Source organism: Chinchilla lanigera, unplaced genomic scaffold, assembly GCF_000276665.1.
Source record: "Chinchilla lanigera isolate Chin_1 unplaced genomic scaffold, ChiLan1.0 scaffold00069, whole genome shotgun sequence".
Taxonomy (NCBI): Eukaryota; Metazoa; Chordata; class Mammalia; order Rodentia; family Chinchillidae; genus Chinchilla; species Chinchilla lanigera.
The window spans coordinates 7819808-7844166 of record NW_004955470.1 but is presented as its reverse complement, the minus strand read 5'-3'; the positions used below and the strand labels follow the sequence as shown (position 1 = coordinate 7844166).

The 24359-nt window shown below is 44.5% G+C and overlaps 1 protein-coding gene across 10 annotated transcripts in view; it reads right to left on the bottom strand.

Annotated features, from left to right (window-relative positions):
- Positions 1-24359, bottom strand: part of Il1rl1 (interleukin 1 receptor-like 1) — a 69330-nt gene that overhangs the window by 4991 nt on the left and 39980 nt on the right. For 8 of the 10 annotated variants that reach the window (XM_013522848.1, XM_013522847.1, XM_013522853.1 and 5 more), the window contains exons 2-10: positions 11051-11235; positions 10285-10495; positions 9678-9852; positions 9411-9573; positions 8007-8078; positions 6495-6636; positions 6037-6182; positions 1784-1930; positions 108-275 (exon numbers count right to left, since the gene is read on the bottom strand). In XM_013522848.1, coding sequence (XP_013378302.1) covers positions 108-275; positions 1784-1930; positions 6037-6182; positions 6495-6636; positions 8007-8078; positions 9411-9573; positions 9678-9852; positions 10285-10495; positions 11051-11147 — 1321 coding nt within the window. In that variant the 5' untranslated portion in view covers positions 11148-11235. Of the gene's footprint in view, positions 1-107; positions 276-1783; positions 1931-4855; positions 6183-6494; positions 6637-8006; positions 8079-9410; positions 9574-9677; positions 9853-10284; positions 10496-11050; positions 11236-11971; positions 12059-24359 lie in introns of those variants that run through there. The other 2 variants (XM_005400768.2, XM_013522854.1) reach the window with 2 other exon arrangements.

Sequence of the window (24359 nt, the reverse complement as noted above, 5' to 3'; positions counted from 1 at the left end):
TTCTGATGAGACAACACAATTCCTTTTCTATTGCAAGAATAAGACCATTTAGCCTTAGCCTTTCACTAGGTGGAATTTCTGCCTCTGATATGTGCAGACAGCTTTACCTTCTCCAGGTAGCAGATCTCGCCCATAAATGCATAAGCTGTATCCACATGTATTTTCAAGAACATCGGGCAGAATCTGGTGGACAAAGTACTCCACAGAGCTGGGCCCCTCGGAACCATGTGCGTGGTCTCTCGGGTATATAACGTAAGCATCATAGAGCTTTCCATCTGGAGAGGAAAACAAGGACAAATTCAATATTTGGTTCTAAACCTTCTCGTTTGACTCTTAGCAGCCTTTCTTCACCAAGTTCTGTGGTTGTCAGTGAATGTACCTCATCCTTCCAAATGTCCTAGAACCAGATGAGGATGACAGTGCCCCAAAATGTGACAAGGAAATGGCAGTCCTAGTCCCAAAGTGCTCTGCACTTGTACTGTCTCAGGCTAATTGACAGCAAACAGACCAGAGCCTGTACAGTGTCCAGGATAGAGTAAGCTGCATAGTCAGGCTTGACTGGGAATCTATCAACGAGCAGTTGTAGCAATGGACAGGGTCCTGGTCCTGTGTCTGGTGGGCCTCAGTCCCATCTCTCACTTTCCCCAGTCAACCCCACCGACTGTCAGGGGATGTGCTCCGAGACACGGAGCAGATACCTGAAACCACAGACTGTACCAGTCCCTATACACTATGTGCTGTGTTTTTCCCTATACACATACACTTACAATAAAGTAGAACTTACAGATCAGGCACGGTAAGAGGTTAATGATAATAATTTACATTGAAATAGGAAAGTCATAGCAACAGACTCTAATAAAGTTATGAGCACCACTACTCTTGGACCTTGGGACCCCCAGTGAGGTAAGTAAGGGTTACTGGAACAAGGCACTGCCACATCACAACTGCTGTCTGATAACCAAGATAGCTACTGACGCATGGGCAGGTCACATGGATGGCATGGGTGCCAGGCACAGGGGTGCTTTAACTCACAGGTGGGGCAGATGCGGCCTCCTGAGATGTCCTCATGCTACCCAGAAGGATGTGCACTTTATAACTTGTGTTTTCTATATTTCTGGAACTTTCCAGGCAATGTTTTTGGATCTTAGTTAGCCTCTGATAACTGAAACCACAGGAAGGGAAGCCAAGGGTAAAGCAGGGACTAATACATTTCGCTGGAAGAAGGAAATACTAGAGGCTGATTTTGACAAGGGAGGAGATTCACTGAAGGCCTCCGAACTCCCCACAACTCAGACACTTAGCTGCTGGTTACATGTGCTGTATACAGAAATCTACCCTATGTTTGCTTCTAAATGAAAGTCTAGCATCATCCGCAGTGGACAGAGCCATCTTCCCTTCTGTATGTACACATCCCACAGGGGCTCTGGTGCACCTGCCTCCCTTGATCATATCTGGGAAACAGGAACAATTCTGTGACTTTCATTTCATCCAGCTTTACCACACACATTTCCCAAAATATGGAAACTTTCTGGGCTTGGGAAAGATCCTGTGGGGAGCTGGTAGCAACACCATTCCTAACGGGGAGGAAGGTCAAGCTGTCGAGATGATACACAGAACCTTAGCGATAGACAGAGCCATGTGGAAAATAGTCTCGGGGTAGACTCAAAAAAATCCACTGAAAACAAGATAGCAAGAGAAAGGGAAACCAGGTCCAGCAGCACGACTATGATAAGCTAGTGACCAATCATCATTTTGGAGGAAATCCTTGAAATTTGCCACTTACCATTCAATGTTTTGTAAGGTCTGGCTATGTCTCTCCACAGCAGACTAAGATCAATCCAGAACACTTTCAGGATTATCACCACGACATTGATTAGCATCAGCAGGACACTGCATCCTGCAGCTGCATAGTAGACGCTTCGACGGTCAACTATCAAAAGATGATAGCAAGGGGAAAAACGATCATCAGTGCTATTTTAAAGGCAGGATGGAAGTTCCTCCACTGGAAGTTGGGAGCTTCACACCTAAGAGTTGCACCCGGAATTTTTAGACCTCCTTTAAAAATGAATAAATGGATGCTCCTTGAGCCCCTACTCTATAAAAGGCACCAGTCTAGGACAAGCAGCAGTTTGTCCAGGGCAAAGGGATAGAGGCACATGGACACCTAACTAAAATGAGCAGCAAAACTGTGGTTTTAGCTGTTGAAGGCATTTAGGGGAACTCACCCCACGTTGGGCTGGGTAAGGAGATCCCGGCAGGGACCAGGCTAACAAGGAAATGCCCTTGGTCAGAGAGGATGCTGTGAGCAAAAGTGTGGGCATGCTAATGCGTTTGCTAGGGAACCTGAGTGCCCTGTTTGGGGAAATGGTAAAGGATAAGATTACTAAATGGGTCAGGGTTAGTTCTGACTGGACTTTATAGAGAGCTCCTCCCAGTCCTCCTAGCGGTCCAGGAAGTTTATGTTTATAATCCCATGGAAAAGTTATTCTAATCCCATCAAGTTAATTCCAATCTACCACTCCCAGTGCAACCCACGGCATAAATAAAGACCCAATAATATATCCGAAATGGTGGAGAATCAAGAGGGTCGTGAGTCTAGCTAGGATGATGACTAACTGGGACAAAGGCTTTGACCCAGAACAGAACCCAGATTTTACTAGTTCATGAAGAAGGGAGTGGCTTGAGGATGAATGACTGAGAATGGTGGGAAATAGGTCAGTGCTCTGAGCTGGGCTAGGTAGGAGGTCTGAAATCACCTCTGCAATATGCAGAGAGAAGGCTATGCAGAAAGAGTAATCTGCATAACACAATTGAGGTAGTATCTAATGTTTTGGGGCTGGTGCTTCAGCTCTAATGTGTAATATTTTTTGGAAGTGTACCAGGAATTGAACTCAGGACCTTGTGCTTGCCAGGAAGATGCTGTGCCACTTGAGCTATATCCCCAGCTGATGTGTCACCTTTTATGCCCTGGGAAGTCATAGCTTCTTATTTTGAGGCTTGATCCAAGCCAACAGCGTGGAGTGGCTCTCCACCCCACCTCACCCGGGCTCACACGTTTTATCTGGGAGCTGCGGGGGACCTGGGGAAACACTGCCTTATTGTCTTTGCTTCAAAGACTACTATTAGCACCTCTGCTGGACCGATATGTATTGCTTAAAACCAATTGAAGGGATAAGGAAAAGTCCTAGCCAGCTCTATACATGTCAGTACATGAAAATAGGATTGGGTTCAGCCAAAATGGGGACAAGTGCTCCTCCTTCAAGGAGAGTCCCCCAGGTGGCCTCCACAGGACTTAAACTCCCTGCTAAGCTTTTGCTCTACTGTGAAGGTCACAGGAGCAAAAAGAGAGAGTGAGTTTAATCATTAACAGTGAAAGTGTTTTTCAGGGAAGATGAAGCTGATGGCAGTGGAAGGTTGTTTCTGTGGACACATACTGCAGGGGCTCAGCATAGAATGGGGTGCGATATTTGGGGTGCAGGATGAGGAGGTCTTGGAGTCGTGTGATAGTGGGGAAGGGATGGCCAGGCCTGGTGTTTGCTGGAAGGCTAAGGAGGATGAGTCAGCAGGTCTGAGGAATCCCAGCAGCTGAGTGGGTGTCGGGCACAAAGCAGAAACAAGAGCCGGTGAGCCTAGGAAGTGCGTTCGATGGGGCAGTCAGTCACTGGTTCTAGCCTCCCAGCAAGCCCTTCCACCCTGACCCTGGCCCTCACGCAGCCATCACTGAACGTTTCCCCGCACTCCCAGCCTCACCAACCGTGTATGCAGCACCGTTTCCAACTCCAATTGATATGCAGAAGTTAAAGCGTAAGAACTGTGATCATTCATAGTACTCTCGGCTGTTTTAAGCTTACTCTGCTCTTAGAATGGTTGCCTGTCTTATCTCAGAAAAGGTCCTGCTTAAAGGTAAACGTGAGAAGAACCTTGGAGGAGGTTTGGTATTATGGTTCTTTTTCATTTTAGTCTTAATTTCAGTGTGTGGGGTCCCAGGTGTGACAACAAAACTCCCTGGCCAGTACTCACAAATCCTTCCACCACCCGCAAGGGCCCATCAGCTGCCTGAGTAGCCAGCACCACAAAATCAAGGATGGTCATCAAGGATGGTCAGGATGAGGTGATCCGAGGTCGGGGAAAGAATGGAAAATTGGCAGGGAGCTTCCAGTGATAAACTCTCTAAGTCATCCTGCCTGTATACATGCTAGGGATGTGTACTTCTTGGGAGGTTATATGCAGGTGGTTGGATGCTTCCACTGGAGAAAGTGATTCAAGTCATTGAGAAAATCAAAGTTCAATATTTGCCTAAACATCAATGATTTCATAAATCTATAGGCAATTCTTGTGTACCATAATGGAACACTAATTCCTGTAAATGTTTATAAAATGAATGAGCTATCTGTGTATGAATGCTGGCTCTCTATGTGGTTCAAAGCAAGTCATGTAGCTATCTTTGCCTTCTTTTTTATCTACAAAATTGGAGACAGTAACCATCTCTCATTTTGGGGATATGGAGAAAGCAATTGAGACATTTATATGTAAAAGAATTAAGGTCTGGGACACAGGAAAGAATGCATATATGTGTGTCCTGTTGGTTTTTTTTTTGGTTTTTTTTTTTTTTTTTTTTTTTTTTTTTTTTTTTTTTTTGGTTTTTCTTTGGTACAGGGAACCGAACTCACGACCTTGCGCTTGCCAGGCAGGCGCTTTTTGCCGCTGAGCTAAATCCCCAGCCCCTGTGTGTCCTATTGTTATTATGAACTTCATTTATTTAATAATCCGAAGATAAGCTTTTTAAGTTTTTCTTCTTTAAATTCAAGAAATTCCTGTCATTTCAGAAATAAAAGAATTTACTATGACAATTCAATACAGCACAGACAATTGTTTAATTTATATGGTTGTCGAAACAGTGCACCTATGTTGTGACTCGAAAAACAGCAGTTGAACTACAAATAAACCAGAAAGTACAAAAATCACAGGCACAGAAATGAGCACAATTGCAATACACAGGCGACAAGAGATCGGTCATAAGTGATAATGCAAGCAAAGTGCAGGGAGAGAGGAAGGAGCCGTGGGTGGGGTGTGGGGTGCGTGCATGGCCTCCCCTTCCTAGGGGATCCAGTGTGCTCACCACCACCCCAAGACACCCTGGCATGGTCCACAATTTCCTGGTGATATAGCCAAAGCTGAGTGTGCTACTGAACAAGATGACAGAGTCGTCTGTGTGAGTGGTGTCTCTGTTTTATAGGACCTTACCAATCAGGGGTCAACATCAAAATTAAAACTAGAAAAATCTCAAGGCAAGGACCACCTCAGACAGATACCTACCGTGACCACATCAAATTAACTAGCTGCCCTCCACCCCAGTGCTCGGAACCCCTGCCAGTCTGTCTGTCTGTCAGATGCACCCAGCCACTCAGTGCTCAACCCTCTTCTTGGCTACTCCACAAATCCTAGGTAATTTCTACATAGGTAATTTCCTACCCAGTAATTTCTACACAGCTGCACTGCCCTTTCTCCCTACCCTTTTCTATGCAGCCAAACGCTTCTTCTAACAAAACGGGAGGACTTTGCCTGGAAATGCAAAGTTCAAGCAAGGACACGGACAAAAGGCCAGGCTTGGGAGAAACCAGGCTGGGACACTGGGCGAGAGGTCAGGGTCCCTCGGAAGAGCCTTGCAGAACTGATGTCCAGGGATGTTGCTGGGGCGGGGGGAGGGGGACAAGGAAAAGCGCAAGCACTCAGACAGCTCTATTCCTGGTCTGAGTCCTCTGTGGACAACGTGTCCTTCCTTGGTCACCTGCAGCTGGGCAGGGTGACGAGGAAGCAGCTGAAAGTTGAAGCGCAGTCCAAGAAACAGGAGGAGGAAGAGGTGGAGGAGGAGGAGGAAGCAGACATTCCAAAAGGCCAGAGCACAAATAGCACCTTCCAGAGGAGGAGTGCATTGTAGGTGGCCGGCCATTTACATGGTCTCTGTTCTGAGAAGCGTTTCAGCTTACACCAGATACGGCAAACTCGGGAGACCAGCATCTCGCAAACACTCCTTACTTGGGTCTTTCTTTATCAGCCTCACAGCGTGCCGTATCACCCCGTGAAAATTCCAGGCCACACAGTCGTACTCCTGGGACAAATCCTCTTCCTTCACTTCGGTTATTCTTAACACGGTGTTGAGACAAGTCATGTCATTGCTAGAACTGAGAAGGCAACTTGTTATGTGTGTGTGTGTGTGTGTGTGTGTGTGTGCGCATAGGTACTAGGGATCACACCCATGGGTGCTCTGGCACAGAGCCCCTTTTATTCATTTATTTTTTTTTTTTAATTTGGAGGCAGAGTCTCCCTAAGTTTTCCAGGAAGGACTTGAACTTGCAATCCTCCTGCCTCAGCCTCCCAACGATGGGATGACAGGTGTGCACAACCATCCGGCAGTTTGTTAGTTTTAATGCTTCCTTTGAGGTGCCAATTGTCCAGGAAGGGGAGGAGAATGTTATGACTTCAATAAAAAATACCTTTGATTTTCCCCTTGCTCATCTTGAATTCGTGCTCCACCCAAGTCCTTGATATTGCTTCGGTTCACCTGCCACAGGACACCAGCGAAGGGCTGCGCCCCTGTCCCAAAGCAAGCCAAGCAGGTGATGTTCACCGTTTCTCCTGGGTGAGAAGCAAAGAAATCTGCCCATCAAATTAAATTCTGCAAGCAGTATTTCATTTCATTCAAGGCAACAGAAGTCTCTGTCGGCCTAACCGCCCTGAGGTTCTTCCCGTCGGCTCCTGCACCATCTCTGCCTCTCCCTGCGTCTCCCTCTCTTTGGACTTCTCCTCTTACTTCATCCCAGTTCAGGGGGAAGTTTGACTCCCGCCCTGCTCACCTCTAGAAAACCAAAAGGCGGGGAGCTGCCTGGGCTTCACAGCCTCACATGGCCATGTAAGATTTCCAAAGTTAGAGGCTGGAGTAGTTTTATCTGATCCCCTCCACCCCTCTGTCCTCCAGCTGAATTCCCTCCCCCTCTCCATGAGCTCCCGTTGTTTTACCCAGCCCAGCCTATCATCCGGGGCCGAGTGTCCGGACAGAGTGCTCTCCAGCTTGTCCTTCCGGCTCTTTGAACTTGTGACTTCCTCCTTTTAGAACTGAAAGTGTCAGGGCTTTTGTTGGCCACGGGCCTGCATTTGACCAACCCTGTCTGAGCCTCTGGTCCCATCACGAGAGGCCTGAAGAGCCCTTCTGGGATGGAGGTGGGAGGAAGGAATGACTGCGGCACACGCATTGCAGGACACTAAGGGAAGGACAAACCCCGAGGCCTGGGAGCCCGAGGGAGACAGTGCAGAGAGTGCGGCGGTCACACTGCTCGTGGAGGTGGTGTGCTGGCCGTGAGGGAAGAAGGATGAGCACAGCCTGCGCTCCAGAAGGAAAGGAGGGTGGTATGGAGGGCAGGAGTGAGAGATGACGGCCTGAGAGACGGGAAGGAGGAAAGACGGGACCAAATCTGGAGGGCCAGCAAAAGCCCCACTTGTGGGTGGGACGGAGTGTGGGGGCCTGAGGGCTGCAGATGCGCCTGGAGGGTAGGGAGGACCAGGTCCCAGGAGGCCTCCCCTGCTGACACCTCGGAATCCCACCCACTGCCAGTGTGCACCGGGAAAGGCAGAACAGAAAGAGCCAGGAAGTCTGCCTTCTCATTCTTTCCCCAGACCTTGGATGTCTCCTTGAACAGCTCTGAGCCCGGGGTTTCTCAGAAGCACAGTGGGAAAAACAGGCCCCGCTGGGGTAGCGGCTAGAAGGAGACGCGAGGCAAACAGGAAAGCACTGCAAATGGCGAAGTGCAGCACAGACCGCAGCCCTGCGCACTGCGCGACGCGGTTCAAACGGTAACACGCGGCTGGGGCCGGCCACTGTCCTTCCACAGGTGGACCCCCTCGTGGAGACTGCACTGCCCTGTACTAAGCACCATAACACAGGCAGAGCACTTCGCACCGCTCCCAGCTCCCAGCAAAGAGTTTCCCACATTCTTCCACAATTTTCTTACCAATTTCCACTTCCTTTGTTTCATTGTAGGAAGGGGTCACAATCACTGGAAACACAGAAACTCCTGGCTTATCTTAAAATCAAAAACAGGAAGTGGATATAAGTATTAAGGGAGCATTGGCGTCGTCAGTATAAGGTTTGGCCTTTCATGTTTTTCCATCTTATTTTGTAACAACATTCTCAAACTTTTCCAGGAGGCACAAGTGTATACACACACAGGCAAACAAAGGGCCAAAGTGTATAGTAGGTGTTGTGAAATAGTCAGAAAATGCTCAACTGGGAACGGGGACCAGGGAGGGGAGACAGGAAAAGGAAGGAAAGAATAAGAAAAAAAAAAATGAGACAAGAAGGAGAAAATGGAAACAAAGCTTCTGTAAATAAGGAGGGGAAGAGGGGTTGATGGGAGGGGAGGAGAATGGGGAAAAAAAGAATCAAGATATATCATGTAGAGGTACAAATTTCCTGTGATGAGCGTGATCATTATGTGTACCTAAAATGTACCAATAAACTTAATTTAAAAACACTTAAGTAACACTTTATCATACTACCTGTAATGCACTTTGATCTTTTCTTTTCTCTTTTATGTCACTAAAACAAAAGCTGGTCTGGAACATTAATTGTGTGACCTGGCTTCTTCATTGGCTTCAATAGATCAAGCTGGTATATATGTATATATTTGATCTATTCATTCACCTGTAATTGTGAACTCTTTCCCTTAAACAGGCTTTAAAATTTTTTAAAATATATTTTTAAAAAAGTATTTTTAGTAGTAAGTAGCCCACTTGAGATCACTGGTCACGCCAAAAGCTCTGCATACCAGGGTTGAAAATCATTGCACAATGTCTATGTAAACCCTTAGCAACATCCTCCATAACTGCAAGTTGAACGTTTCCAGATTCAACCAACTAAGGATGGAAAGTATTAGGAAAAACCTTGCTTCTGTCCTACATATGCACAGACCTTTTTCTTACCAGTGTTCCTTAAGCAAAACAGCACAACAACTATGGCATTTAGATTGTGCCAGGTGTCATAGTTCATCTAGAGATGACAGGATGGGACAGTGTGCACAGGTGTTAGGCAGACACTTCACCATTTAACATGTGGTTGGGGTGTCTGAGGATTTGGGGATCTGAGGGGTCTTGAACCCAGGCCCTCACACGCAGTTGTACCACCACTCAACAAAGCATACTACACTAGCATTTAGGCTGCTTCATCTTTGCAAAAGTAAGTCAGAAAAAAGTAGATGTGGTTTTGGATCAGTGAGCTCTGTAGGGATTTCTAAAACCTGGCTAGGGCATCCAGAAATGTTTCTGTTAGCGGAAGTAGCAGAGAGAAGGGACCAGGGCAGGGAATTCACTGGGCGTCTTTGTTTCAATGTCCGATTTTGTTGAATGTCCCAGCTTACCTTTAACAATGAATGATCTGGTTGCTGTCACGTTATAGCTGACCCCATTTTCACTGTGTGTGAATTTACATGTGTAATCACCTTCGTCATCACGCCCCACGTTGTCAATGAACAAAAATGACCTGTGTGTCCTGTACCTTGATCCTTGAAGAGCTTTACAGTTCTGAAACAAAAAAATCCCCCCTGTGCTCAGTAATCCTCCCTTTGTACATATTTTAATTGTGCAGTTTTCATTGATATCCCCCCCCCATTCAAATGTCCTTGTACCTTAAACCACTGAAGAGGAGCTGTCCAATTGTAGAGGTCAATCTTGGGACAATATATTCTGGGATTTATTTCTGACCCAGATATTGTTGAGTACATCAAATAATGTGGAATGTGGCAATCTGTTGGTCTTTTATAGATGGTGACATTTGCATAACCAGTCCTATTCCGGGTAGGACTAGTAAAATAAGGTAATTAGAAAGAGTTGTTTAGCATTGTGAAACAATTTCATCCAGCTCTAGCTTTTGCTCAGTATTGCTTTTGTTCTTAAGAGAACAATATGCAGTGATTCTTTTTTATTGAAAATAACCACTCACATCTAGAGTTTTAAATAATATTTTTTACTCTTGAAATAAAGCATAGCCCCTCTGCTAGCCCTAAAAATGAATCCTCAGCCATTTCTTCCTTACCTATATCTGCTGTAATAGTCTACTCAAATATAATAGCAATGAAGTTACTAAAAGTACTCTTTCATTCAAATCAACTTACAAAGTCAACTGTCCCACAGAGGAGCAAAGAAAGAAGTGAAGTTTGTCCAGCTGAGACCCCCACACATACACACATACACTGAGGACAGACTCAAAGATTAGGGTGACTTCGCTGATCATACCTTCTGATAATGCAAGTATAAATTCCAGAATTGTCCACTTTGGCAGGGAGAAACTTAAGCCGCTCCCCTGAAGCAAAGACTCCATTTCTTCTCTCAGTAGGAATGCTTTCATTTGTTTTCAAGTAATACCAGTCCACAGGATAACGGGACCCTTCAGTTTTTGGACATCTGACAATTAAAGCTTCGTTTTCCAGACCCCATGATGAGATACCTACAAATAAAACATACACAGATGGTCCTGAAAGATCATACCCAAAGACCACAATTCTCACACTCTTGACATTTCCATCTAAAAATAAATTTTAAAATGCATCCCATATTGTGGTATTTGGAGAAAAGCTAAGTAAACAATTAAGATCTTTCATGAAAGGCTTTATTGGGTACCACAGATTAATAAATTAGTGTGAAGTGAAGCCTCTCACACTGCTTCAGTGGAAAAGCATCCTTGTCTACCTAAACAAGTTATGTGTCTGTCAACAAATGCCTGTAACGCCTGTTAGGTGCAGGCATTGTGTTTAAATCTAGCTTATTTGAACATCTGGAAATTATTATGTATTTATCACAGAAAATTTCTTCTTTTCAGACTTGTGATGAAGAATAACTGCCTAGCAAAAGATTATTTTTCTACCTGATAGTTCAGCTGGAACAATCAGAAGCAGACAGTTTAAAACAAATGTTCTTGGAATTACTTAACAATTTTTAAAATAGTACAATACTATTGTAGTATTATAGAACTATTATAGTATTATAGAACAATACTTATTACCTTTCACTGCTGTGAAATATATGGGAACTGTTAGAATCACCAAGATCCAAAGCCCCACTCTTGGTTTATCAGTCATGAGCAAGTGTAGGTTACTCATCGTTGAGGTTGTTCAGAGCAACTGAAGACTCTGGAGAGCGACAGTCTCTGCTACTGTAGACGTGCGCAGTGCTGAGCAGGGCTTAGAGCTGGGAAGAGGAATCAGCGTCTCCGATGAGAAATAAGTCACAGTCATGTAGCCATAATTTTACAGACTGGAGATCTTCCAAGAAAATCAATCAATCAACACATGTTTACTAAGTACACACATATCTAACAGCAAGTTTCGGACGTGTATTTATTCCTACTGCACTGTTGGGCCATAGGACCCTTCCAATGGTCAGGCCGTTTCACAAATCTATTTTATCAGTCTCGTGAGAGTGTGCTCAAAGTACCCAAATCAAGAGGAAAGAAAATAAATTTTTATTAAAAAACTTCAAGCCATAAAGTTGAGTAGACTCTAGAAAACACAATATTATATAAAAGCACAGGTATCTGCCCAACACACAATCAAATAATCACCATAAAACAACCAAGCAACAAAGAAAAACTAAAGCTGAAGCATGGCCAGAACTTATCCCAAACTATCCCAAACCCTCAAATATTTTTTCCTGCCTCAGCTTGTCCCTAAGATCCCAAAGGCTCTTGCAGAATAGCTGAAGTTCTGGGAATAATAATCAAATCCTTTTTTATTTTTCTTTCAGCACAAGAATCATTTCTTATACTTTGTCTCTTAAAACCTCAGGAGAGGGATGGAACCAGGGTAGAAATTTAGACACATAAGAACAAACACAGCAACCCTAAACATCTTCAAGAAAGCACAGGTAAGCACAAATTGCTGGTCTTTTCCTTATTACCAACTCCAGGGAAGGGACTGATGCTTACCCTCAACTGAACGGCTGGAGGGGAGCGGCCCCACGCCAACGGCCAAGCTAAGAATAGAATTCGGCTCTCCTGGGTCTCTCCTGCCTGGTGGACTGTCTATGTAGAATCAGCCTCTCTTTTATTTTAAACACTCAAAGACATCTGGCAAATTACCACTCCACCCACCACAAAATTTGAACTTTGGCCAAAATCTATGACTTGTACTACATGTACTAAGAAATCTTGAACTCAATACATAAATATTTAAGCCTAGGGACAACACTGAAATATCTCTTTCAAAACAAGCACTCAGATCATTGCTCTGTTTTAGCGTTAGTTGCTCAAGCTGAATAATGAAGGCTGTTGCTTTTTTCCTGACATGATAGAGCTTTTAGTTCTGAATAACTTGGACATCATGGGCTTGAGCTCCCAGATACCACCTGACACCTCTGTAGATGTTCATCAGAAAGGCTCAGCCAGCTTTGGTGCAGAGAATTCCAAAACCAAAGTGAGGGAATTGGCCATGGAAGTAACCAGGACTGCATGGTTTCTTAGTAAAGCTCTGTCTGCCATCCAGAAGGTGACTCAACCTTTCCCCAGATGGGCTAGATGCCCAGCTTCAAATCCCAGGGCCTCAGCTTGGGTGAGAAATAAATTTTTCACAGAGTTCAGAGAAGCAGAGGATGAGTATACATAAGATGTTTCTTCTGGGAAAATGACAAACTGTGAACTCAAAAAATTCTTTGCTTCTTGTAAAACAAAGATTAATGGCAAAATTTGATGGTATTCTCCAGAATGCTCTTTTTTTTTTTTTTTTTTGGTTTGGTTGAGACAGGATTGCTGACCTGGAACACGTGGTGATCCTCCTGCCTTAGCCTCCCAAGTGTTGGGATTACAAGAGTGTGCCACCACACCTGGCTCACTTTCTTCCCAAATCCTCCCATCTGGGAAGGACTGCAGGACTGGCTCCAGACCAGCACAATAACAGATTAGTAACAGTTTATCTTTAGGTAGAACTTCCTCCATGCCCATGTTGTCTGCAGGGCTAAAGGACAACAAAGAGCCATGCCTTCATTCGCAAAACACCCAGTGAGACAGGCACATTGGTCATTATCCCAGTCCTGCACACTAGGACATTGAGGCACAGCTTTCCCCAGCCACAAAACCCTGAGAAGTTAAAGCCAGAGCTTGAATCCAAACAGCTGTCTCCAAAGACAAGCGTCATCATCAAGTCATGCTGCCACCAGGGATGGGAGAGAGCACGCCACTCTAAGAGGGGTTCTGAGGAAACATTTTGAGTCCGTTTCCTATAGTAACATTGCTCCCACTGTGGCCAGAACCTCTTGGCCCTTCTTACCTACATCGGAGCTTAACTGGCTTTTGGACATGGTATCAAATTCTGCAGGGAAGAGATACCAAGTCATCTGGCTCCTGGGAGATGGACACTGAGATGTCTGATGTAAATTTGAGGACTTGTGTCTGCACGTTGCTCCTCCTGATTCATGGTTTCAACATCGTCCTATCATGCATTTGGGCCTGAGGTCACAGCCTCGGGTCCCAGAGCCTTTGGAACCTGCGGGGGTTCCATGAGCATTGGGAAAAGGTTTGCTACATGAAATAGTACAAACTCACGGTTGTTTTCTATTTGTGTCCTGCAACATCTTCTTAAAATATCTGTTAAAGATGGGCATTTACTTACTAAGCTAGGCCACATATGTGTGGTCTGATGGTTTTAAAAATAAGGTATCCGTCGGAATTTTAAGGTAATAATCAGGAAATTCTGCAGAAGCATTTGACGAAGTCCAGCTGTTGTTGTGAAATAATTCAACCATCCACTGGATAATTAAGTGGAGCTTTTTTTTTCATTCAAAGTACAATACTCTCAATCAAAAAATAATGAAAAGTAAAATACTGTCTGTTACCTGTCATTAGCATCATTCAAATTTTGCAGATTAAAGTGAAAACCCAAGGAGAGGATTGGTTAAATTAATTGACCTTGCTCACCCAGTTGTGACGGGTAAGCTTCAAACCAGATTTTACCAGTTAAAGCTGGACTTTCTGAAACTCAAAGCCAACGTAGGTTCTATTCCCCCTTAGTAGCAACTGAAAATAAGGGAAATTATAATGGTAAAACTTTCCTTCTTATAACTGAGTCTGAGTTATTGAAACAAGTAAGCCAGTCTAATGTACTTTATGCTTCTTCTTTTAAAAAAAGAAAAAACTAGAACACTTTGGCTGCTAACTACTCTAGCACTGTCCAACATAGAATATGACAGTGAACGGAAATAAACAATACGTGAAGGTAAGGGCTTATAGCAAGAGAGTGGAAGCAGCCATGCTTTTCTGCAAGGTAACCAGAATTCTTCCAGTGTCTGCCTGTTGCTTAGGTTTGTCATCAACACTCTACATTTTCACAACTAATCTACTGAAATCCAACTTGACTCTTTTCCCCCAACTTCGGGTTACAGTTTTAAAATCTGATATGTGCCCACATATAATCAACTTCTTCAAAATTGCCCTTGAAAAACCTAACAAGTGAAATAAAACTTCATGGCCAAGGTAACAGCTAGCTGCTGGCATTTGGACAATGGCCTTCAAATATTTTACAAATTAGACATTATGTGAGCCTGTTCATCTGAGTTAGTCAGTGTCACAACTATGTGACAGCTGTAATGCCAAAACATTCCAGAGCTTGCTATCTGTGCCGTCTTACTGTAACTGCACTCAGAACCCAGGAAGTTATTACATTGGACTTTCATAATTTTAATGGGTCAGGAATTCTCAGTAATTCTCACAAGCACAAGCAGGGGGCAGATTTCCTCCCATTCAATGAGAAAGTACTGTTTCTCATTATTAAAAAAATTTTAATGAAAATTTCTCATGAACAGAAAAAGCATTCATATATATTGGCTGATACACGATAGCTTCAAACATGATATGTTTTTCCTGTAAAAAGGTTTCAATTAGAAATTTCCAAGCTGCAAATGCATAGTATAAAACCTAAATGTCACTGTACAAATCCATTATTGGAGCAAACGTGTGTCTATTTAAAACAGAGATGGTGTTTTACTTTTCTCACTGGTACTGCAGATCCTTGACTTCCTCAGCATGGACATTTTCACCACAGAGGTTTCTTTGGGGGGAGCAGGGATATGAACTCAGGACCTTGTGCTTGCCAGGCAGGTGCTTGTGTTGCTGAGCTATATCCACTGCCCACCACCTATTCTGTTGTTGGTTTTTCTCTCAGCTTTTTAGAAACCTAGTACATGTTAGCAGCACATGTAGGTTGCAATTGTCCTGTGGAGTGGGTACCTGTGCATACTCCGGCTTATTTCTTGTTTTTTTCTTACATCCTGCGTCCCCTCCCTTCCCTTTCCCTCCTACCTCCTCCAGTTCCCCATCCTGATGTTCAGTCTTGTTGATACTATTACTCTGAGCTCGTGTCATGGCATCTAATGTCTACGTTTGTTGGGGTGGCTAGGGTCCTCTTCACTGCTCATCTTTATTCTACTTATTTCCCTTGCCCTCTGCCTCACCCCTCGGCCTTTTCCCTTGAACCCCTTCCTTATTGCAAGATGTCCACCCCCTCGCTTCATTCTTTCCATGACTCTCAGCATAGAATTCATTCCCCATGTTTGCAACTCAGTTGCAACAAGAACCATGGAATGAATTCTGTGGCCAGAATTATGGAAAGAATTAAGTTTGTGAGCCAAGGTGCCACTGGATGTATAACACATTTTCTTTCCCCAGTCATCTGTTGATGGGTATACAGGCTGCTTCCAGGATTTAGCTACTATGAATTGTACTGCTGTAAACATTGGAATGCATGTATCGCTGTAGTATGATGTATAAAGCTCTTTGGGAAAGATACCTAAGAGGGGGATTGCTGGGTCATACGGAATTTCTAATTTCAATTCTTTGAGAAATCTCCATACTGACTTCCATAATGGTTATACTGGTTTACATTCCCAGCAACAATCAAAGAGAGTTCCTTTTTCACCACAGCCATGCCAGCATTTGTTATTGTCTGATTTCTTAATGATTGCCATTTATTCTGGAGTAAGATGGAATCTTAAGTTTCTTTTAATTTGCATTTTTCTACTGGCCAGAACTGTTGAGCATTTTTTCATATATTTATTGACCAGCAATCTAAGCATCTGCATATGTGTAATGATTAAATCACAAACAATCTTTTAAGGTTATAATTTTAGATCATTCTATAAAATACACACACTAATTCCACAGAATCAGTGGCTATAATCCACACTTGTCACCCTTTAGTTTGGGTAAAAGCTCTCTGTTTAGACAGCAGTGTGCCTGATTTTCCCAGCATCAAAGTCAGCTTCTATAGTTTCTAGGGAAATTTGAAAATTTGCATGGAAAATTAAAATACTTAGAAAACCCAAAGCATTGTGTAAAAAAATAAGGACAAATTTGGAAAATTTTCGCAATTTGACATTGAGACATAATATAAAGTTATAATAATGGTAACAGTGTGATATTGGTACAAAGACAGATGTTTTGATTAAAGCATCAAGATGGACAGTTCAAAAGAGACATAAATATACACAGTACATCAATGTTTGATAAAACTGCCAATGTAAGTTTACAGGGAAAATATGGTTTTTTCCCAACACATGGTGATGGAAAAATTGGCCATGTGAAAAAAATATCTTTCACATTATGCACAAATATCAAATCAAAGTGGTTCATATTACATAGTAGAAAATCTCCATAAATAAAAATATTTTTATGCAAGATACAAAAATCACTAGTCATGGAATAAAAATAAATTTAGACTTTGTTAAACTTAAGAGCTTTTGTTCTTCAAAAGACACCCCTGAAATCTGATAGGCCAAGCTGGGCCCCAGTGTGAGCTGATCACTCAATTCATGTGGGCGAGCAGCGGTGGGTCTAGAACTCTTGCACAGCACTGAGAGGAGCAGGAAATGGTACCAAGGACTTTGCAAAACTGTTGGCAGTTTCTGATTGAATATCTACCATTTGGCCCAGGAGTTCTACGCACAAAAGTATTTATACACAAATGCTCATAAAAGCTTGATTTTTCCACTAGTTAAATACTAGAAATGATACAGCTGTCCACGGATGTGTAAATAGATAACATACGTTCTCACAACAAAAGAGAAGAAACTACTCATTCATGCGACACAAATTAATTTAAGGAACGTGAGACTGAATGGAAGAGCCCAGGTGTAAAAGGACCTGCTCTTTCATGTCTCCAAACTGCAAAACTAATGATCACCTAGGATAAAAGATGAGGGGAAAGAACTGTCCTGTGAAGGGGCGTGAGGAAGGAACACGGCATGATGTCTGAATTATGATGATCATTTCGCAGACTACACGTTTGTAAGACCTCACTGAACTTCGCTCTTAAAATGTGCATGTGGTAGATTATATAAGAATAAGATAATAAAATAAGATTAAAGAACATCTACCACAAGGTCTAGTAATCCTACTGCTAGTGTTTCCTCAAGAGAATTAAATCTCATGTCCACAAAAGCACAAAAGAATGTGCGTAAGCGCTATATTCACAATACTAAAATGGGAAAAAAGTCCAACATTGCTATCAACAGGAAAAGGAATAAGAAAAGGGGAAGCAAACTACTCAGCAGTGGAAAGGAATCTCCTTCCCAGCCCGGTGCATCCCCAGAACAGCATATTCTGTACCTCTGAGTTCCTTCCAAGGAGAAAATAAAGCCCTTCTTCCCCTACAAATTATGTCAAGCCAAGGACGTCAAACAGAAGTGCACACCCAGTATCCTACATTGCACTTACTTGAAGTCCAGCAACAGGCAAAGCACCATCTGTCATGTTAAAGCCGAAGCGCATCTAAAAATTTGTCTGGAAAGAGATGGGGGACTTCCTGGGAAGAAGAAATATGTTCTGTGCTGTTTGGGGCGGCGACACTGTGGCTGGGTACAACAGTGAAATCTCACTGAACTGAACATTTTAAACCATTGCTTTTCATTGATGGTAGCTATTTCTCAATAAGAACAAAGTAAAAAATAGAGAATAGAAAGTCATACTCTTCCCAAGAAGTAGCGGGAAGGCCCTGGTCCTGAAGGCTGGATTCATGTCTGGGATCTGCCACAGCCTAAGATATCACCACTGGAGGCCCAGACAATATTTTATAATCAAGTTTCTCATAATAAGTGATCTGCCAAGGAAATCATTGGCTCTTTGTAAAAAATAAGTTCAAGCAAAAGTCGTCTTTAAAACTTTCAGACAGTTTGTCTCAAACGTTATCTCCATTTTTTGCATTTAAAATTAAGAGCAAGCAGCCAGGCTTATTTCTGGTTTCCTCGGTGAGAGCAAAGACATTTACAATATTTAACAAGGATGTGGACATAGCACAGGCCCACCAGAAGACACCGCTCCGTAGCAGGGATGGGTCATCCCAGGAGGACAAAGACAGATCTCTGCAAGAAGAAGAAATTCTGCTTCAAATCTGCAACCTAGAAATCCTGCCTCAACTTCCAACCTGCTGCCCTTCAGAATCAGACTTAAGCCTGCAATATCAGCTCTTTTGGGGTGTTTTGTTTGTTTGTTTGTTTGTTTGTTTTCCAGTACCGGGAATCAAACTCATGACCTTGCACTTGCCAGGCAGGCCCTGTGCCGCTGAGCTAAATCCCCAGCCCCCTGCAATATCAACTCTTAATTTAATCTCCAGCTTGTCAGGCTGCTTATGGATTCCAGACTTGCCTGTTTCCAAAATCACAAACCAATTCCTTCAGAGAGATGACAGCTAGCTACCTAGCTAGACAGACAGATAATCTTCTCTTCGCTCTGTGTCTCTAGAGAAGCTACAAGAGTATCTACCAGTGACAAGGCCAGTCAGACTACAGTTGTTTTAACTGTGGTCAACCACAGGTTAACGTTTTCACTTTGATCCCTTGAGCATGACTCGGGTTTTTAACCTCCCTCGTTACACACACTACTGAAAAGCAGAGGTATTTGTTTGCCATGTGTTGCTGACATTTCTGTGAAATGGGTTCACTCATGCTTTCTATAATCCTTTAGCTTGGAAGTTCCAAAGAGCGGGTAAGTGCTTCCTCGGGAACTCCCCTGACTGGAGAAAGGCTGACTCATTACCCACCGCACAGGGTTTCCTCTGGGTAGTTCACCCTGAAGGGCGCAGTAGCAGGTCTGGCAAGGAATTATGCTGACCAGAAGGCAGGGCTCATGGCCCAAGACAGGGCACAGTCCCTGGAGTTGGCACCTTGCACAGCATTGGAAGTGTACTGTACGACATCTCCCTTCAGTCTCCTTTAGCAGGGCAAACAGACACGCACAGTGGCTGCCTCCACACCCTTAGGTTCAAATGTGCTCAAGGAAGTTAGAAGATAGTGGGAGAGAGGCAACAGTCATTCCAAGGGACCAGGTCTAAGTCTTCACCTCTGGATTGTGAGAAAGTGCCGGGCAGGTAGAGGGCTGCTCAGGGCCACTGGCTCATGGGTAAGTAAGGATCTCCAGGTTCTAGCTTGCAGGACAGAAACCCTACCGATTCTGCCCAAGCTGCCCTTTTCAGAGCAAAATGCTGAACCTCGGACTCCAAGAGAGTCTCTCAGATGCCAATCTCTGTTGGAAATAAAAGCTACAGCAAAACACAGAATAGAGGCACACGAAATTCCAGCACTTCTGGGAAAACTAATAAGCAATGCAAATAAGTAAAAATTACCTATAAAATGGGCATGGTGGCATACACCTATATCCCCAGCACTCTGCAATGACTGAATTAAGATGATCATCTTGTAGACTATGCATTTGTAAAAGCCTATGGAACTTTACCTGTGGCTGGACTTCATGTAATTGCAATATTAATACTGTATGTCCTCTTCTATGCTCAGTTTCCTTGACGGAGCTGGCTGAGGAAGGAGCATTATGAGTTCCAGCCCACCCTGGGCAACTGAGCAACTCAGTGAGATCTTGTCTCAAAATTTAAAAAGGATGGTGGGGGGTGGCAGCTGAGTACTAACGCCCTGGGTTCCATCCCCAATACTGCCAAAAAAAATATAAAACATTTTAGGTGGTGAAACGTTTAAGTAGAAGAGTATAGCAGGGACCATCCCTGAGAGCAGTCGGAGGAAGGCACTGCTGGCTGGGTGACCAGCAGAGATCCCGGGAAGAGACGGAGCCCAGGCGGGGGCTGCGGGTGGGGTGGAGCTGTGATGCCCAGGCTTTCCAGACGTCTGGGGGGACACAGGGAGCAGGTCCTGGAAGGGACGGAGGAGTGAATCAGAGGGGCCCAGAGGCCAGGCCAGGCGATCAGTCAGCACTCTGCTCTCACCCTGTGGAGGACGGACATGGGCTCTGTCTTTTTGCTTTTTCTTTTTTTTTTTTAGAATTTCGTATGAGTCCAGGTTTGCAGTGCGTAATGATCACATTCCTCACTGAGAGCTGGCGCGTGTACAGAACACACCTTAATCTCTGCACACCGCTTCCCCTCCCTCTGTCTCCTGGTCTCCTTCTCATCTCCAAAAGATCCAGCTCCCTGTTTCTTTCTACCTAGTAGTTTGCTCTTCAATTTATTTATACTTTATGTTTCTCATGTAAGAGAAACCAGGAGATACTGACCCTTGTAAGTCTGATTTATTTTATTAAATATTATGGGCTCAAGGTGCATCCATTTTCCTACAAATGACTCAAGTCTACCCTTCTTTGTGGCAGAGCGGTGCTCCATGGTGTGTAAACACATTTTATTTATCCATTTGTCTGTTGATGGGCATGCAGACTGCTTCCAAGATTTAGCTATGCCAGGTGTGGTGGCGCACGCCTGTAATCCCAACACTCAGGAGGCTGAGGCAGGAGGATCGTTGCGAGTTTGAGACCAGCCTGGGCTACAAAGTGAGCTCAACACCAGCTTGAGCTGCATAGCAAGACCCTGTCTCAAAAAGAGACAAAAAAAAAATAAAAAATAAAAAAACATTTAGCTATTATGAGCTATGCTGCTGCAAAATGGATGTGCATGGATCACTGTGGGACCCCTGCTTGATGTAGGCACTAGAACACACTAGGTACTGAAAACTCCCTTGAAGACATGGAGAAGAAACAGAGAGACACCAGAAAAAAACAGCAGGTGTGTAAGGTAGGGATCCTGGCTTCTAGCCTGGCCAGTCACTTGTGAACAGCCAGCAGCCCCCAGCGCACCAGCTTACGCTTGCGTTTGCTAACGATTAAAAAGCTCAGACCAGCAAACCACACCTTTATACACTGTTTTATTCCTTTGTCAGGTACATTTAAACGTGGAGATGATCACTGGGCAAGTTCTCTCCCACAGTGCAGCACCTTCCCTTCCTCTTGAACTGTTTGGTGACTCTGCTTCATAACAACTGCTTTCTGTTTTTGTTTTCTTGTTTTTTGTTTTTTCTTCCAGTACCAGAAATCGAACTCACAACCTTGCACTTGCCAGGCAGGCACTTTTGCCACTGAGCTAAATCCCCAGCCCCTAACAACTGCTTTCTGAGACAAGACGGCAGTCGCTTTTTAAAAGTGTCGTATCACAGCCTACCTGTTCATAGAAAGGACTCAGTCACAGCTGCTTGAGGCAGGCTGTACCCTTGAAGGGGAAGGAGCTGTATTTGTGATTAGATAGCATCCCCGCTTCCACAATGCATTTTAGGGAATAATAACTTCAAGAGATTGTGATTGGTTCCTTCGTCAAAAACCACAGGTAATATGCACAATGGTTGGAGCCTGTACTCTCAGCACTTGGGAGGCCTTGCAAGAGGCGCCCTTGAACTCCGGAGTTTAAGACCAGCCTGTGCAACACATTTGAGATGCTATCTCCAGAACACACAGAGTTAGACGGGAGAAAGAGGAAATTCAAGAAACATAGAGCCAAATAACAGATAGATGATAAATGATGATGATGATGATAGATGATAGAGATAGATAGATAGATAGATAGATAGATAGATATAGATAGATGGTAGATAGATATAGATAGATAGATAGATAGATAGATAGATAGATAGATAAAGTTTAAGAAACGCAGAGGCAAACAAATCACATTAAACTCTGTTCCCTATGGCTCTATGAAACTTTTCCTATGCTGATCCTTCTGATACCCATGAAGGCAGAGACTGCTAAAGTTTCTGACTGCATTTCCTTATTTTCAGCTACTTGATCTTAGAATCTTTTTCTTCTTATCCCTCTGTTCTGCAAATCACCTCGCAGAACCTGAGCCCGCTTTGGGAACACTGCATTCCAAGAACACTTCTTCCTCCCTAGCAGTTCTTGCTGAGGTTTCAGGTCCCTGTGTTCAATCGCAGTCCCAAATACTGCATGGAAAATTCCAGAAATAATCCTGATGCTCACACTGCCCCTCCTGGGACACAAATCATCCTCTGTTCAGTGTGAAGAGACCGCGCTCACTTTCCAGTCCTCGCTTGGCTTCCCTCTGCGGGCACCGTGGGTCTCACCCCCTGACCGCTGTCACTTGCCTGTCTTCTGCACCCCACTCTGTACTTCCCCGTGATATCTATGACCTCACATACTCAACACCTGACAGAACACCCTGCATGTTTTCTGGTTTGGTCATGTATATGCATTAGACTCTCTGCAAACATATTTTGAATGAAGAAATGAACGGACTACTGTTGGGGAAGAGTGAAGGTTGATTTCCTCTCCAAATGTATGCTAACTGAATTGAAATCTTTGGCTTCATCACAAAAGTAGAATTGGAAGTAAGAAATCAGCCAGGGATTCCCAGGGATTCAGCTCAGAGGCTGGAGTCAAAAACTAGCCATCAGCTTGACATCAATTAGAGGTCACTGGACCCGGGAAACAGATCCACTGGAAGTGCACGTTTACCTTGAACATCTCATTTGCTGAAAGCATTTCCTTAATGCAAACAGGAGCCAAACCTTCTCTAGCATTATTCATACAGTCACATGGTTCGAGAATGGCTTTGTTTTCAAAATCTGAACTGCGTCCACTTTGCAACAATTATTCACTCTATATGGGGCTTTATTCACTACGTAATTCCTTGGATGCACAACCTCTGTGGCTTCTTCTAAGCGCTGGTGTGGATGTCTGGGATGACCTCACAGAGACTGGTTAGGGAACAAAGCAATTCAGATGAGAAGAGATCACTGCTCAAAAACAAGTGAGGTGAAAATAAAACAACTGTGAACAGTGCAACCCAGAACCAACCACCGGCTTCTGTAAGAAGCAAAGAAGGAGGGGTTCAGACTGAACAGTGTGTCTGTAGCTCCATGCGCAGAGCCGAGGGACCCGGACTGGACTGTGGTGTCCTTAGCATCTGAGGCTGCTGAGGAGTGGTGGATCGAAGACATGTAGGTGATAATGATGTCTGATCTACTAAGAACCCAGCACTAAGAGGATTCTTAGACTGTGCTGAGTGGTCTTTGGAGTGGACAGGAAAAGTAAGGAGTCAGGAAAGCAACCAGGAGCCCCCAGAGCACCCAGATTCCCCAGTTCCTATTCTTTGGGTGGAAGTCCACATGCTGGGAGACCCAGTTGGGGTTCAGAGCTGCCCCCATGCTCGGCGGTGCAGCTCTTGGTTCCTTAGTCTCATTTTGACTTCCTGCACCCGAGAAGGCGCAGGGAAGCCCCAATTCACCACGGATAATGGGCTCAAAATTGGCATCTGCCATCCACTGGGTCAAGGGCAGCTGTGCAGAGACACAGGGACCTGGGAGGGGTGCAAAGTTACCTACCTCAATATCCACCCTCTTGGGGCCTGAGTCACGAGCTATGTACACCTCAGTTGCATTTAGTGGACATCACCTTTCCCCTGCGTCTTCCTGTCCAGCCACCATCCCTCCACCTGCAGCTCAGTCACACAGCCAGTCCTGAGACCTAGTCCCCCACCAGGCTCCTGGTTCATACTGCTGTGGGGAGCCCAGTGCCTCACAGGCATTAGTTGGGTACGCAGCACATGGGCCACTCAGATACTAATGTCTTCCCGTGTTCCCAGAATTATCCTAAGAATGGCAGAACCAGCTGCAGGGAAAGTTCTGCAAACATATTTTGAATGAAGAAATGAACGGACAACTGTTGGGTGAGAATGAGGACTGATTTCTTGGCTCAGGTTGCGGCAGCAGCAGCTCAGCAGTGGTTGGTGTAGCTGCTGCTATGTTATGACAAGTGTGACGAGGACCAAGGTCCCACAGGTGGCGGACGTTCCCCATCTTTACCAGGTTCCCATCAGGACCCCATTTCTCTATTCTCTCCTGAGCTCATCCCGGCTCCCAGCCCCATCCATACCGCAGCGCTCGCCTTTCCAGGTTTCCTCCAAACCAGCAGGTTCCATCCCTCCCTCAGCACAATTCCACACTCCGAGTGCACGCAGACACCCCCTCATGCACCCGCATTTCCCGCATCACCTCTGCTTGGCGAGTCCTGCCGTGTCCCGTCTGTCCCC